Source organism: Zingiber officinale, chromosome 11B (genome assembly GCF_018446385.1).
Source record: "Zingiber officinale cultivar Zhangliang chromosome 11B, Zo_v1.1, whole genome shotgun sequence".
Classification (NCBI taxonomy): Eukaryota; Viridiplantae; Streptophyta; class Magnoliopsida; order Zingiberales; family Zingiberaceae; genus Zingiber; species Zingiber officinale.
The window spans coordinates 86,265,331-86,281,738 of record NC_056007.1 but is presented as its reverse complement, the minus strand read 5'-3'; the positions used below and the strand labels follow the sequence as shown (position 1 = coordinate 86,281,738).

The following is a 16,408-nucleotide window of genomic DNA, read 5'->3' as shown; positions in this document are numbered from 1 at the left end:
TAGCATGTAGTGCATGAATCATAAAATATTATTTATTAAAAAAATTATATAAACATATTTATTATACTAAAAATAAGGTACATATATTTAAATTATTTTTGATACAAATCAAAAGGATATTTTTTTCTTAGAATAGTAAAAAAAACTCTCCGCTCTTTAATTAATTATCAAAAAAAAAAAATTCCCTACCCTACCATGATATATTTTACTTTTCAAAATCATTTTTAGTTTTTAACATTGTTGTAACATCTACTATAATATGGTTACTCAATTACAACAACTATGATTTATAATTACTATATGATTATAACCGCTATGATTTTTATAGTTACTGTAATTATATAATTATAATAGTTACTTGATCATAGTTTTTATGACATAATATTGACTGATATTGATAAAAAAAAATAAAATAATAATTATGATTTATAATCATTAAAATATAATATTCATCAATACTAATCAATGTTATCTAATATTGACTAAGATAAAGTGTTGATAGTGTAATAATTATATAATTGTTATATGATAAGTATTGATAATAGTTTAAGTGTTACTAGAACAAAGATGGAGCGTAGCAATTATCTATTATAGCTACTAAAATATATTATTATTATTATTATTGGATCATAATTTTATCTGAAATTATGAAAGATGGTGCGTTGGATAGATAGCTCTGGTATTAATCGTTAAAAGACTTTAAGCTGGAAGAAAATAACGCTGAGCACTCTTGTGTGTCAAAAAACATAAAGTAGAGGAAAAAATATCAATATAATAACCGGACCAGAGAGGGATTCCTAGTACAGACACTTTAATACTCAAGTCAAATAGGTGGTCGAAAGGAAATGAAATACAGTGAACAGTAGAAGTCAACTGAGGCTCTGAGTACATATGATTGCATAGCGTAGCTTAATATATCTTTATTTGCAGGTGGAGATCTCCTTATATAGTGCTGATTTGTCTTTGTATACGAATATCAATGCACTTTCAAAAAATGACTGGTTCTTCTGATACTTTGACAACTTTCTGAAAATGAGCTCACCATTCCTACGTTTTGCAGAGTGGAAACTTCCACCGTACAGCTTGCACAAGGAATATTTCCTTACTTCTCTGATAATCGTTACATAAAATATCAAAAAGGAATATTAGGACGTTGGATGGATGAACCCTTTATATGCCTAACTGATAGGTTGACCGAATCTCTTCTGTAGCTCGCTCGAACTTTGTTTGCAGACGTGGTCGAATCGGATTAAGGAATGATGTCACCATCAAGGATTTCGCCTCCACTCGACCTCTCCACTCTCATCGAGTCTTATGTCCACCATATCCGATTAGACCATAGGTCCGATTTACTAGATTACTTGGCCAAGACATGTGATCGTACGCGAGTGACCAAGCAGTCTGAGATACACACATAGCTCGGGGTTCTGTCGAATCTGAAAAACTTGAGATCTGATTGAACTAGAGATTCGGCCGATTAAATCACTCGACTAAGATATATAACAATATATCCTTAATTATTAATCCTTTTTTAATATTGACTGCCACATTAACCGACCTCCTTAATTTTAAATCCAACTTCTAAGCCTCCGTTATTCACCGTATCAGTTATAATTGAGCAGCCTTCAACAGCATCAAAATCCAGAATAGTTTTGAACGCATTGACGCAAGAAAGAGTGCTATTCTGATAATAAATGAACGATGAGTGTGATGATGACAATTTCAATAACTTTTTAATTTTTGCTCTTTTAATTTTTTTCTCATTATTTTTTACTATAATAAAGATATGAACTTAACTGGACCGTATGTTGTATAGCCCAAGTACGTTGAAGTGGGCTTTAGTTGTTGTATTATAAATCAGATATCCAATAAGATTTTTATATAATTATTAAAGACTAATCTAAAATTAATTAGAGCAGCTACTCGTATAAATACTAACTGCACCAATCCTTACGAACGGCTTGAGATCATTCTGGGTCCATACATCATTGTAAAAGATATGAAAGTGAGTCCTTTTGTCTCTTCAAATCATAACATTAGAATGCAGGCTAAATGATGAAAATGGCACATCGAAACTCTATTGCATCCCTAGTCTAGTCAACTATTCGTAGACTATTGCATCAAAACCACAATGTGATCGAAAAAAGAAAATGAGGAACATTGACTGCGCCACTAATCACTGTCGCTCAAGAACCATCTACAAGGAGATCGGAGAAGAAAGACATCGAAAACTTAAGTTCGGCAAATTAAAGATTCGATCGATTCTAGTAGGAAATTAAAGGATTTCTCGGCTCTCGCGGTCAGTTGATAAAAAAAAGTAAGCATAGACACACTCAAGTGAAGCCCACCAGAATGTAACCCCTGAGCATGTCTAGATGGCCATTGCTCATATTTTACAAAAAAAAAAAAAAAAAAAAAAAAATCTTCCATGTAACATATGCCATGAAACTAAAGTCTTTATAATGTGCTCCATTAATCAACAATTGAGATTGATTCTCCTTCACATTGTTCAAATTCAATAATTGTGAAAGTGGCCCTTCACCATATTGTTCAAATTTAATTGTGAAAATTTAATTGTGAAAATTCAATAGTTGTTCATGTCACCCCCTCTACTCTAGTCAAATTAAAGTTAGGTCCTTTGTAGGTATTTTTCAGACATATAAAGATCGAATCTCAATTTTAATGAATTAATATAAACTTTTCTTAATAGACAATTAACTTAAAATCATCTATTTTCGAATTTATATTATAATTGGTAAAAAAAAAATTATAGGATCAAAACCTAACATTAATATTTGATGCTAACTATTAAAAAATGGAAATAAATAAATAAGGCCGTATTGAGATCAGCGTTAGCTTTCTTTGTCACTACTTTCTATTGAAAAAAAAAAATCATAATGCGAAGAAGCCTAAAACATGTTGCGTTTTGGAGCGTAGCCTAAACCACAAGGACCACCGCAAGACTTGCCACTCGGAACATATATATCTCAACTTGAGAACGTGCTGTTGACCCACCCTCCGGGTCCATGTCGCTGACTTAATGGTCAATCTACGTACTCTCCATTTAAAATATATTAAAATATTGTTTACTAGATATCTTTTTGAATTTTCTTTGTATTCCTAGCTGAGATCATCATCTACCTCACCGACACTCAGACATTAGAAAAAACTACCGGACGCCCAACTTCTAAGTCCATGCAACGAAGCTTCTGCCGTGTTGAGGTTCTCTCGACTTTGGAGCACATGATTCAAGCCGCATCACGCACTGCATTAGCATATATGATATATGCGATTGTTTTTTAACGACCAAATCAATCGAGATTAACAATCTAACAACAAATTTTAATTATTTATATATATAAAAATATATAATCATGCAAGGTTGTCCTCAACCACGTACGTATCTGAAAGTTCCAAGTTCTTAATCGAGCATCGCCAGCTAACACCTTCCATAATTAAGTCTTTTGGTTGTCAAATTAAAGCAAAGAATCTTTTATAACAATTCGTTTGTCATATTTTGTATTAAAGTTACAGATATCTATTTTCACAGATAAATCAATTCACCTCTGTTCTTTTATCAAAAGATTCATGTCTCGTTCAAATTCATATATATGTATATGTTTACCAGCTATAAATCTACAATTAAATAAAGATATATAATAACTCTACAGTTGATTTTGATTTTGATTTTGAGGTAAAGAGTGAAAAAAGAAGAAGAAGATCATCTAGAGTTAATCGGGCTGGGTGAGAAGATTTGAGCTCAGGATTCGTCAATGGCGATGGGATTGCGGAGGAGGAGGTCGTAGGGAGCCCAGAGGGCGTCCAAGGGACATGGCCGGCCGGCGTCGAGGCGCACCCACGGCTTACCTTTCCCGCTCCAGTGCAGGAGACTGACGGGGCCCGGGTGAAGGTCCCGGCAGAGTCCCCTGTAGTTGTCGCCGCCGAGGCCGTGCTGGTTCCAGCGGTGCTCCACCGCCGCGATCCGACCCGCGAAGACCAGCAAGAAGGGCGGCAGCGAGCCCAGCTCGTAGATCCGCATCCGCTTCTGCAGCTCCATCCACTCCTCGATCTGCTCCGTGTAGCCGCCGTCGCGCCACCGCCCCAGCTCCATCACCATCACCCCCGTGTTGAAGTAGCAGGCGCGGCGCCCCTCGAAGGCGACCGAGAGCGCCGGGTTCGTCCAGAAGGCGGGCGTGAAATAGGAGGTGAAGTTAGCGTTGCAATACTCTGGCGCCGCCAGCGCCACTCCGTCGGGGATCGGAGTGGATGCTAGATCCATCACGTCGTCGACGAGGACGAGGTCGGAGTCGAGGTAGACGACGCGTCTGACGCACTTCGGCAGGAGGCGCGACAGGTAGGAGCGCGCGTAGTTGAGGGGCCGGTCCAGCGCCGCGCGGATGGAGGTGGAGATGAGCGCCGCCACCCGCGGCTCCTCGGCATCAAAGGAGTGGATCTGGAAGGCCAGGGAAGGGAACGCGCCGGAGATAGTGGCGTCGAGACCGGCGCCGCCGGCCGAGGTGGCCACGAAGTGGAAAAAGACGGATTGGGGGCAGGCCGTGTGCTGCAGCACCGAGAGCACCGCCGCCACCGAGCCCCGGAGGTACGCCACGTCAAGGGTCATCGCCACATGCACCAGCGCGTTGGGGGAGCAGATCGCCCCGGGCCCCGCCGGCAGAGGCGGCGGGCACGACGGCGAGTTGTAGAACTGCGGGGCCTCTCGGAACCGCGACATGCCGGTAGGAGAATTACCATCAGAGGACGCTCCGGCGCCGGAAGACGGCACGAGGATGGCGAGGAAGAGGAGAAGGCTCGCGGCGAGCAGCGACGGAGGAGACATCGGCTTTTCGTTGGGAGCCGACGCCGCGGTCTTCACAGCGGCGTCGGATTTATAATGCGCCCGTGGTGGGACTGGCGATGCAACGGACGGTTGTGATCGGATCTCCGTCTTGAAAGCATCGACGTCGAAGTTTGACCAAAAGCGACGACCGGTCATTTTCATTTCAAATATTTCTTTTAAAATCTAATTTCCTCGATTAATAGCCTGGAGGTTACTACGTCAGCATCAACAATACATTTGATTCCCCAGCATACCAGAACAATTTGCTTAACGATTAATAAACCGTAAGTTTTGGGTTTAATTAATATATAAATGAAGTGTGAATGAGTTAAGACCTGCACATCGAGCAGTGGTTGGATGATGTGTACCAATTCAACCAAATTCCCTGCCTTTGTAATTGTACTGGTTGGTGATGAGGATGAATAGAGTGTGTCAGAAACAATCAAAATGTTTGGTGTGGGTGGGGTTGCTTGGCTTGGGAGAAAAACCTCTGTACCATATTCGTCCAACGTCAGGGCAAATCTTACTCATCCATCAATTAATTCTCTCTCTCTCTCTCTCTCGAGCATTTGGCTGGTTGCTTGCTAGCTTGCTTGCGAGTGTAACTACCATTATTAATCAAAGAAGGTAGGGAACTGACAATGAATGAATGAATCAAACAGCGACGGTGGGTTGGGCAGTGGGCACTGCCTTGGGATAAGTTGAGCAGATGGTACCAGATTCCACTTTGCCTTCTTCAGGTTGATAAATCTTTACTGCGATCTTAAATTGCAGCCAAATCTTTACGCGTATATCTCCATCATTATGCCTCACAAGTAGCAGTATTTTAACTTTTAACAGTATATTATAACTCTAATGAAACGTGATTGATTATAGGGGAAGTTAACTCGCACCGAGAATATCTTGCAAGTTTAGAGGCCATTATCTAGGCTTAGAGTATAAACGGTCGACATCCATCTCCTTCCCCATCGATTTGCTCGCATTGAATGTAAAATGACAGTTGCCAACTTCTTATCCGTCGCTTTAATTTCATTGCCAAGTGCATAATTGAAATCGACTCGATCAGATCAAACCATGCACGGATCAGATCTTATTGGAAGATCCTAAAATCAAGTCTCATCGATGTTTGCTATTGATTAGTCACCGAGCTGAACAAAATAGCGTTCGTGTTTACCAAATTTCGAAATGGATCACGTGGTAAGAAACTGGAAGTCATTGCGGAGCACGTGGTCACCGTGGGAAGGATCGCGGCGCGTGGCCGGTTTTGATAGTCGTCCGTGGCGGCGTTTAGTTGGATGTTCCAGATTGGTCGTCTCGTCTCGCCTCGCCTTGCCGCGTGCCGTCTGATCCTCCTCGTTCCTGGATCGAGGAGGCGTGCGAAATCGTACAAAGTACTCGAAGCGCGTAGGCGAGTGCCGGGGCTTAAAAGGCAGTCAGCTGGATGAAACCGCGTGCCGGCATTCGCGGCACGCCCAGAGGCAGACGCGGCCACCGGCGCGGCGCCACTAGACTGTACCGGTGGCTCTCCACCCTCACGCACCGCTCTCCGCATTTGCCTCTAGTGTTTCATCGCCAATTCAATAAAGAGAGCTAGCCTGTGTCCATCTATTTTTAGATTTAGCCAACATAGCCATATATCCCTCACAAGACGTGGATAACATAGCTGTTTATCCTGAAGAACGTGTACAACGAAAGCGGTCATTGCAGAACATGTGGAGAACATAGAGGTATAGCTACAATTCTATAAAAGGTCACTTGCTCCCGCGGACGTAGGTATGCACACACAGTAATCTAGACTTTCCGACAACTTTAGTTTTTTGCTCCTCCATAGCTCCTGTGCTAACTTAGGCGTCGAAGTGGTCGCACCGAGTCCATCCTTAGTGCCCATTCTAAGCTCTTACTGAGTTTTTGTAGAAATCTCGTGGGTTCTCCTCGTCACCGTGTCCCCTACTACCTTTCCCATGATAGTTTCTTTCATTGACTCATTAGACCAAGATCTCAGACAAGAATAAATTGGCATAATCAATGAGAACTCGCTCGAACTGAGATGTTGAGATCATAGAACCAAGGAGAACTATTGAGGATCCTAGCTCAGTAGGTAACACGGCTCGCGGGAAAGCTGTCATGGCTTGAGAAGACTTTCAAAGGTTACTCGATTAGGCTATATAGCATGGGTCCTTCAAAGACTCCCGCCGGTGAACCCGACGTTGGAAGAAGTACTAGCTACATCGATGGAGATACCTCCCATTATATTCCTCGCCGAGTGCCAGTGAGTTCAATGGGTTCTTCCCTCACCACTTTCGTGACTCTACAGGCTTAGCCGATGGTCCCACTCGAGGAACACACGCTCAAATCTGGAGTGAGAGAGATGCCTCTATGAAACCTAAATAAAGAAAAGAGGCCTTTGCTCACTGAAAAGAGCAATTCGAATAACATACCTTTTGCAAAAAATGTCATGGAAGATGAATTGTCATGTAACTTTTAGGCACATCAGTTCAAAGAATACATGGGGTCAGCCGACCACAAGGATCATTTGGGTCGGTTCGAGAACACCACTCTACTATATAACATATGACGTCAAATGCAGAGTTTTCTAACGATCCTTGCTGGCTCCGCCCAATGGTGGTTTAACTGATTACCACCCTCATCTATCCGAACTTTCGCCGATGTCAATGTCATGTTTCTACACCACTTTTCCAACACTAAGCGGTGTTACAAGATGCTCCTCAACCTGTTTGTCTTAAAGCAGACAATCAAGGAAACCCCGAGGAATACATACAATAATTCAATGAGATTACTCTGCATATACCTTCGGCCACCTCCAAGATGCTCATAAGCAGGGGCGGAGCTAGGCCCCTTATAACAGATGGGGCAATGAATATCATTGTTGATTATGAAGTTGGTGAGTTTTTGATTCTCAATAATCTAATACAAATATAAACAGAAGTTACACTAATGAGCACAAAATTTTTTAATAAATTTGTACAGTTTCAGAAAAGACAGTGACTCAGAGATCTTTAACAGTTTAACCACCTAAGATTCCTTAAAAAAAATCAGGGCTTTGCCATGCAAATGGGAACAAAACAAGCCATAACATGTAATATGCTGACTTAGTCTTACTCCCTGCATTGTATAAGTAAATTGATATTTTGAAATGACAACCAATGTATCAGATTTATCACTGAAGGAGGAAAATCATAACCCCTAAAATAATAAAAAGAAAAGAAACACAATACTTTCAGATTAAATTGTTATTCGATTAAGGACTTGTACCATATTTCCTTTATCAATTTCCACGAAGCAAAAGAGAAAATTAAAAACCTGAGCCGCTGAGCCCAGTTATCCAAACGACACAACCCTTCTGCTTGAGCAGCTTCTTCCGATCGACCTTCCCGACCTGGCATTCTTGCCAGAAGATGTTCGTCGACTTCCCGATTGTAGACATTGAACTAAGATGACTCCGAGATCGATAGAGGTCAATTTAAAGATCAAAAAAGATACAACTGCAAAAGAGGGAATTTTTTTCCAGAAATACCTCATCGCTAACATTGAAAAACCGGCGGAAAAGGAAAAAACTTGCAGCGATTAGGGGTCACAAAACCTGAAACAGAAAATTTAGGCCATTAGGGGGTCGTCTCAGGGAGCACAGGCGGCGCGCAGGGAGAGGGCAGCGAGGAGGGAAATTCAGGACGAGGGTTGCAACTTGCGAGCCCTACTTTTATTTTTTACTGGGACAAGATTGTAATTTTTTAATATCTATAGACATTTACAAAATATTGAGGTGGGGCAGTTGCCCCACCAATCATCAACGTGGCTCCGCCCCTGCTCATAAGCACTTTCTCTCAACGCTTGCAAGAGGGAGACTTCTTCTAGTGTCTGGTAAAGAAGCTCCCAACGAATTTTAATCATCTCCTGAGTTGATCGGCAAAATACATCAATGTTGAAGAGGTCCAATCGGTAAGAAAGGGAGAAGATAGTGTGTCGATGCCTATGGTGGCTCAACCTAAGCGCAAAGCGCCTCCACCACCTTTGCGGCATAAGCAATCGTTCACCCATCACTATTATCCTCCATTCTGGGTGGATGCGAGAGCAATACAAATCTTGGAAGCAATCCCAACGCTCGACCATAAGTCCATTAGGTTGAACGATGAAGCGTCGGAGTGATATTCCATTTTTCACCACTTTCGTAGACACTTCATCTATTTGTGTTAGTAGTATGCTAGAAAATTTCGTCAAGCGCCGAGGAGTGACTAACTACTCAAAGATCACCTCCGAGGTTAGCTCGGCGCTCGTCTGCCAAACATGCTCATTGTGAGAATTCGGAGCACCTAACCAATCGCCGAAGGGATCCCCCCTCCCCCAAGAACTTCTCAATCTTGGGCTTGAGAGTAGGGGTGTAAATGAGTCAAGCCGATCGTGAGTTATTCGAAGCTCGATTCGATAAAAGCTCGTTTGAGCTCGTTTAATGAGGCTCGTTAAGATAAACAAATCAAGCTCAAGCTTCACAATATTCAGCTCGTTAGCTCGTGAACATGTTCGTTAAGCTCATGAATCAACTTTTAAATAAAAATAATAATAATTTTGATATTGAATTTATAGATTTTACACTTTACTTACGGCAATTTACCAAAAGGCGCACTTGAAAATCTGAATTTACCAAAAGGCGTACACTACTTTGATATTTACCAAAGAGCGCATTTTTTTAAAAGCATTTCCTATTTTACCCTCATGATAATTTGACTTTTTCTATTGTTTTTCTTTTCTTCATTATATTTCTCTCACTTCTCTCACTCCTCTCAGAATATAGGAATAGCATTAGTCAATCTTTAATCACATTTTAATACATTTGAAGAAGCCAAAATAAATAATTGACACCATATTTGGACTCCTTGTAATTTTAGAAATCCACAGGAACTGAAATGGGTGCAATCAGAGCTTTCTAGGTCGATCAGTGAGTTTCGGTCAAAACCCACTGATGGACCTAGAGAGCTCCGATTGCACTCATTTCAGTTTCTATGGATTTCTAAAATTACAAGGAGTTCAAATATGATGTACATTATTTATTTTAGCTTTTTATAGATATTAACAAGCAAAATCAAAGAATCGGCATAAAAGACCACGTTGGGCCTGATATCATTCCATATCAGGCCCACGTTGGGCCTGATTTGATTCCATATCAGGCCCAATGTAGGCTTTTTTGCCGATTCTTTGATTTTACTTGTTAACATCTATAAAAAGCCAAAATAAATAATGGACACCATATTTGAACTCCTTACAATTTTAGAAATTCATAGAAACTGAAATGGGTGCAATCGGAGCTCTCTAGGTCCATCAGTGGGTTTTGATCGAAACCCACTGATCGATCTAGAAACTCTGATTGCACCCATTTCAGTTTCTATGAATTTCTAAAATTACAAGGAGTGAAAATATGGTGTCCATTATTATTTTTTGCACTCCTAGTAGTGGACCAGAGGTTTTGAAAAACCCTAAATCTCTCTTTCTTTTTTCTTTTTTTTTTCAGGCATGATATGAGAGATAATGCCCACGTTGGCCTAATATCTCCTCATATAAGGTCTAATGTAGATCTAATATCCTCCCATATTAGACTCACATATGACCTAATATAGGGAGATACCAAGCCCAATAAAGAGAAAATAAAAAAAAATAGAGAATTTTGTCTATTCAAGATTTAAAGATAGATTTCTGAGTTTAAGTATTGTGTCTCAATTTAAATTAATTAAGGATTAAACATTAAAATGATGGAAAGAAAATGCCCAAACACCGCTAAAAGACGTAGATATTATTTTACCCTATTTTATTAATTAATTTTCCTCATTTCTTCCTCATTTTCGTTATAGATGTTAACAAGCAAAATCAAAGAATCGACATAAAAGCCCACGTTGGGTCTGATATGGAATCATATCAGGCCCAACGTGGGCCTGATATCATTCCATATCAGGCCCATGTTGGGCCTGATTTGAGTCTATATCAGGCCCAATGTGGGTTTTTTTACCGATTCTTTGATTTTTACTTTTTAACATATATAAAAAGCCAAAATAAATAATGGACACCATATTTGAACTCCTTGCAATTTTAGAAATCCATAGAAACTGAAATGGATGCAATCGGAGCTCTCTAGGTCCATCAGTGGGTTTTGACCGAAACCCACTGATCGATCTAGAAAGCTCCGATTTCACCCATTTCAGTTTCTATGAATTTCTAAAATTACAAGGAGTGAAAATATGGTGTCCATTATTATTTTTGGCACTCCTAGTGGTGGACCAGAGGTTTTGAAAAATCCTAAATCTCTCTTTCTTTTTTTTTCCCTTTTTTTTTATTTAGGCCTGATATGAAGAGATATCATGCCCACGTTGGGCCTAATATCTCTTAATATCAGGCCCAATGTGGGCCTAATATCTCCCCATATCAGGCCCAATGTGGGCCTGATATGGGAGATATCAGGCCTAGTAACAACAAAAAATAAAAAAATAAAAAAAGGAGAGATTTAGGGTTTTCAAAACCTCTGGTCCACCACTAGGAGTGCCAAAAATAATAATGGACACCATATTTTCACTCCTTGTAATTTTAGAAATTATCGAAATGGGTACAATCGAGTTTTAGTTCGATTAGTGGGTTTGGCCAAACCCACCGATGGACTAGAGAGTCTGCACCCATTTTAGTTTCTATAGATTTCTAAAATGCAAGGAGTTCAAATAGGTGTCCATTATTTATTTTGCCTTTTATAAATGTTAACAAGCAAAATCAAAAATCGACATAAAAGCCCACGCGACCGATATGGAATCATATCGCCCAACGGGCCTATGGAATGATATCGGGCCCGTTGGGCTCGATATCATTCCATATCAGGCCTAACGATGATTTGATATCAGGCCCAATGTGGACTTTTTGCCGATTCTTTGATTTTGCTTTTAACATATAAAAAGCTAAAATAAATAATGGACACCATATTTGAACTCCTTGCAATTTTAGAAATCCATAGAAGCTGAAATGGGTGCAATCAGTCCGTGGTGGGTTTGACCGAACCATCGATCGATCTGAAAGTCCGATCGCACCCATTTCTATGAATTCTAAAATTACAAGGAGTGAAAATATGGTGTCCATTATTATTTTTGGTACTGTAGACCAGAGGTTTTGAAAAATCCTAAATCTTTCTTTCTTTTTCTTTTTTCGAGGCTTGATATCATGCCCACGTTGGGCCCGATATCTCCCATATCAGGCCAATGTGGGCCTGATATGAGATATATCAGGCCTAGTAACAACAAAAATAAAAAATAAAAAATAAAAAATAAAAAGAAATCAAGAGAGATTTAGGATTTTCAAAACCTCTGTCTACCACTAGGAGTGCCAATGGACACCATATTTTCACTCCTTATAATTTTAGAAATTATGAATGGGTGCGATCGGAGCTTAGATCGATTAGTGGGTTTGGTCAAACCCACCGATGGACCCAGAGAGAACCCATTTCAGTTTCTATGGATTTCTAAAATTACAAGGAGTTCAAATATGGTGTCTATTATTTATTTTGGCTTTTTATATATGTTAACAAACAAAAATCAAAGAATCGGCAAAAAAACCCACATTGGGCCTGATATAGACTCAAATCAGGCCCAACGTGGGCCTGATATGGAATGATATCAGGCCCACGTTGGGCCTGATATGGAATGATATCAGGACCACGTTGGGCCTGATATGATTCCATATCAGGCCCAACGTGGGCTTTTATGTCGATTCTTTAATTTTACTTGTTAACATTTATAAAAAGTCAAAATAAATAATGGACACCATATTTGAACTCCTTGCAATTTTAGAAATCTATAGAAACTGAAATGAGTACAATCGGAGCTCTCTAGGTCCATCAGTGGGTTTTGACCGAAATCCACTAATCGACCTAGAAAGCTCCGATTGCACCCATTTCAGTTCCTGTGGATTTCTAAAATTGCAAGGAGTCCAAATATGGTGTCCATTATTTATTTTGGCTTCTTCAAATGTATTAAAATGTGATTAAAGATTGACTAATGTTATTCCTATATTCTGCCGACAGAGGAGAGAGAGAAGTGAGAGAAATATAATAAAGAAAAGAAAAACAATAGAAAAAGTCAAATTATCATGAGGGTAAATTAGGAAATACTTTTAAAAAAGTGCGCTCTTTGGTAAATACCAAAGTAGTGTACGCCTTTTGGTAAATTCAGATTTTCAAGTGCGCCCCTTGGTAAAAACATAGAGAAATATATTAAGTTTATATATTAGAATAAAATTATAAATTTTAACAAGAATATTATAATTTTTAAAAAATATATAATTTAGTTTTTAATGAATATTTAAATTTATAATTTATATTTATTAAGCTTGTTTAGGCTCGATGAAAGCTCGAATAAGCTCGTGAGCCATGAATATATTCGTTAAATAAAGCTCGAGCTCGACTCGATTATAAACGAGCCAAACTCAAACATCCAAGAGTTTGGCTCGGTTCGGCTCGATTACACCCCTACTTGAGAGTAGAGCTGGAATCAACGATAGACTCATCCTAAAAGGACACAGGAAAATTCTCTGCCCCGAGACAACATTCACATGATTTCGAGTGGCTCGACCGACGAAGACTCAAGCCGAAGACTTGAAAGTTATGGACGCAATAAATGGCAGGAGGAGATAGGTCCCTCGATTAGTTTCAGCTCCTGAGACTTGGAGGTGTTGGGGATACAATCAAAGTTTTACATTAGAGAGGTATGAAAAAGATCATGTGTTTAAAAGGATATAAGATATCTCTATTGAAATGAAACCTTTTGGATAGAGCCTAAAAACAAAATCATTAAGGCTTAGACCCAAAGTGGACAATATTATGTTATTGTGGATATATGCGAATTCCTTTTGAACACAACAAATGGTATCAGAGTCATGGTTTAAACTAGATGTCATGTACGGTGGCCTTGAACAAAGTTGAGAAAAGATCCAAAGTAGGTCAGGGTGATTTAATGCTTGCAGAGAGACCCATTGCAGGTCAAGGTGACTAGATGCTTGCCGAGAGGCCCGAAGCATGTCAGAGTAACCGGATCCAGATGCTTGCTAGAGGTCCGGAGTAGGTCAAGAGTGATTGGATCCAAATGCTTATGGGGAGGCCTGAAGTAGGTCAGAGTGACCAAATGCTTGCAGAGAGACCCAGACCATGAGAGTAATGATTGTCTTTCGTTTGAAAGAAGGATTGTTGGGGATACAATCAAAGTCTCACATTGGAAAGATATGAAAAAGATTATGAGTTTAAAAAAATGTAAGATATCTCCATTGAAATGAGGTATTTTCGGTAGAATCCAAAAATAAAACCATGAGGGTTTAGGCCCAAAATGGACAATATCATGTCATTATGAAAATATATGAATTCCTTTTGGACACAACAAGAGGGGATAACTATTCTCCAAAAGGATGCACTAATGATACAGGTTGTCATAGCCAATTACAATGTGGCGAGGGTCTTAGACTACCAAGAGCTCAATGAATATGCTGTTTAAGCAGGTTTTCGACCAGATGTAGATAGACCGATGTAAATTGTGACCATTTTCTACAACGCTATTTGGTTTTATTGGACATGAGGTTAAACCACTAAGATAAATCTGCATCCCACTGTCCATGGGAGAAGAACCTCAAAATGAACCTAGACTGCTGTCTTCACAGTGGCCGATGCCCTATCTGCCGACAACATCATCCTAGGCAGTCTAGCCTTAAGATCGTTCCAAGACATGGTGTCCACTTATCATCAAAAGATAAAGTTCCTAGAGGACAACAGAGTGAGTGAGGTCAAAGGCAACCAGATAGTTGCACGAAAGTGCTATATTAAAGTGGTGAAGGTCGACTCTCGGAAGAACAAAAGGGTCAATAAAGTGGAGGTCTAACTCGTCCACGACCCCCCCCCCCAGTTGACCAAGGGACACAAAGAAGTACCGATAGTACCCGAGCGGCAGAATCAGACTACTCGCGTAGCAATTAACCTTTCTTCCGAGATGAAACAAAAGGTAATTGTTTGTCTCTCTCGTAACCAAGAAGTCTTCGCTTGGTAGACCAAAGAAGTCAAGGATCACCCTCAATCATTGAACACCAACTCAATACCAACCCAGAAGCGACATTTTAGGCTCAAACAGAACAAAATAATCAAAGCCGAGATCACAAAGTAGATGGAGGCTAGCCATATTAGGGAGGTTTATTTCTCGATTTCGCTAGCAATGTCGTGGTGGTCCCTAATCCAGGAGACAAATGGAGAGTCTGTATAGATTTTCGGGATTTGAATAAAGCGTGCCTAAAGGGTTGCTATCTCCTACCTTGAATCGACCAATTAGTGAACTCAACCTCAAGCTGCGAGTTCATATGCATAATGGATGCATATTAGGGCTATCATTAAATCACCTTGGTGGTCGAAGACTAAGAAAAGGTTAGCTTCATCACATCGAATAGGACCTTCTATGACACTGTTATGCCAGTGGACTAAAAAATATATGAGCAATATATCAACGATTGATGGATCATATCCTTAAGTAGTAGGTCGAGAGGAATGTGTAAGGTTTATGTGTATGACATTCTAATTAAATGTACCTGAGACAACAATCTAGTTTGGGACATCTAGAAGACCTGCAACACGCTATGTCAATATGGTCTCAAGATAAATCCGAACAAGTGCTTGTTTAGAGTCAAGCGTAGACGTTTCCTCGGTTACATCGTAATCAAGTAAGGGATTGAGGCAAACCTAAAGAAAGTCCAAGCATTGTGGAATATGTTGGGATATGCCATATGCGAGTATGTGCTAGAACATATTTCGTAAACATGCGTAGCGAAAAATAAAACAATAATAATTTCAATTTATAACATCATGCATACCACACACATACAAGGATACAACATGTCAAACATGATCACATAATTAAAATTTTACTAAAAGTAAATTTATACTAGGTATACCTTATAGATAACCTATAATGAGAAGGACATCAACCATAGTGACATTGTCGAACCTCATCTCTATTCGTATCCACGTCGAGCTCCTTAAGACAACTCCTTGAGTACAAGCCTCTTCTTCGAAAGTTACTAGCCACGAAAGAAGAAGAGAGATCAAGAGGAAGAAGAAGAGAAGCACATAAGGGAGAGTTTTTCTCCCATGTGGTGGTCACGACAATAAGAGGGAGCACCCTCTTATTGGCAACTGGAGAGAGAGGAGAGGGAGAGAAGAATTGGGTTTCTAAAAGTCAATAAATCAAATAATGAAACTTGTATCTAATTCTCTCCTAATTATATCTACATATAATCCTCTTAATGAGTTGGATTAGAAAACTCAAATCCAACCTATTATCCCTTAACAAAAAATTAGCATATTAACCCCTTGTTCACAACGAAATCAAGTTGGTCCATGATTAATTCATGATTAAATTAAATATGGTTCAACTCTACCATAAGAGATGTAACTCATCCGTGATTTCATTATGACAAATATTTTCATATTTGTCTTATATACGGTCTAATTAAATATCTATCTCTTGATCTAAGAATTCTATCCTTTAACTTGTTTTACGTTTT

At 39.7% G+C, this 16,408-nt stretch overlaps 1 protein-coding gene across 1 annotated transcript; it reads right to left on the bottom strand.

Moving 5' to 3' along the window:
* Window positions 1-3,572: 3,572 nt before the first annotated feature.
* Window positions 3,573-4,877, bottom strand: LOC122034459 (probable galacturonosyltransferase-like 1). The gene has a single exon (XM_042593720.1). It carries the CDS (start codon window positions 4,835-4,837, stop codon window positions 3,761-3,763), a length of 1,077 nt encoding a protein of 358 aa, XP_042449654.1. The 5' UTR covers window positions 4,838-4,877; the 3' UTR covers window positions 3,573-3,760.
* Window positions 4,878-16,408: the final 11,531 nt, after the last annotated feature.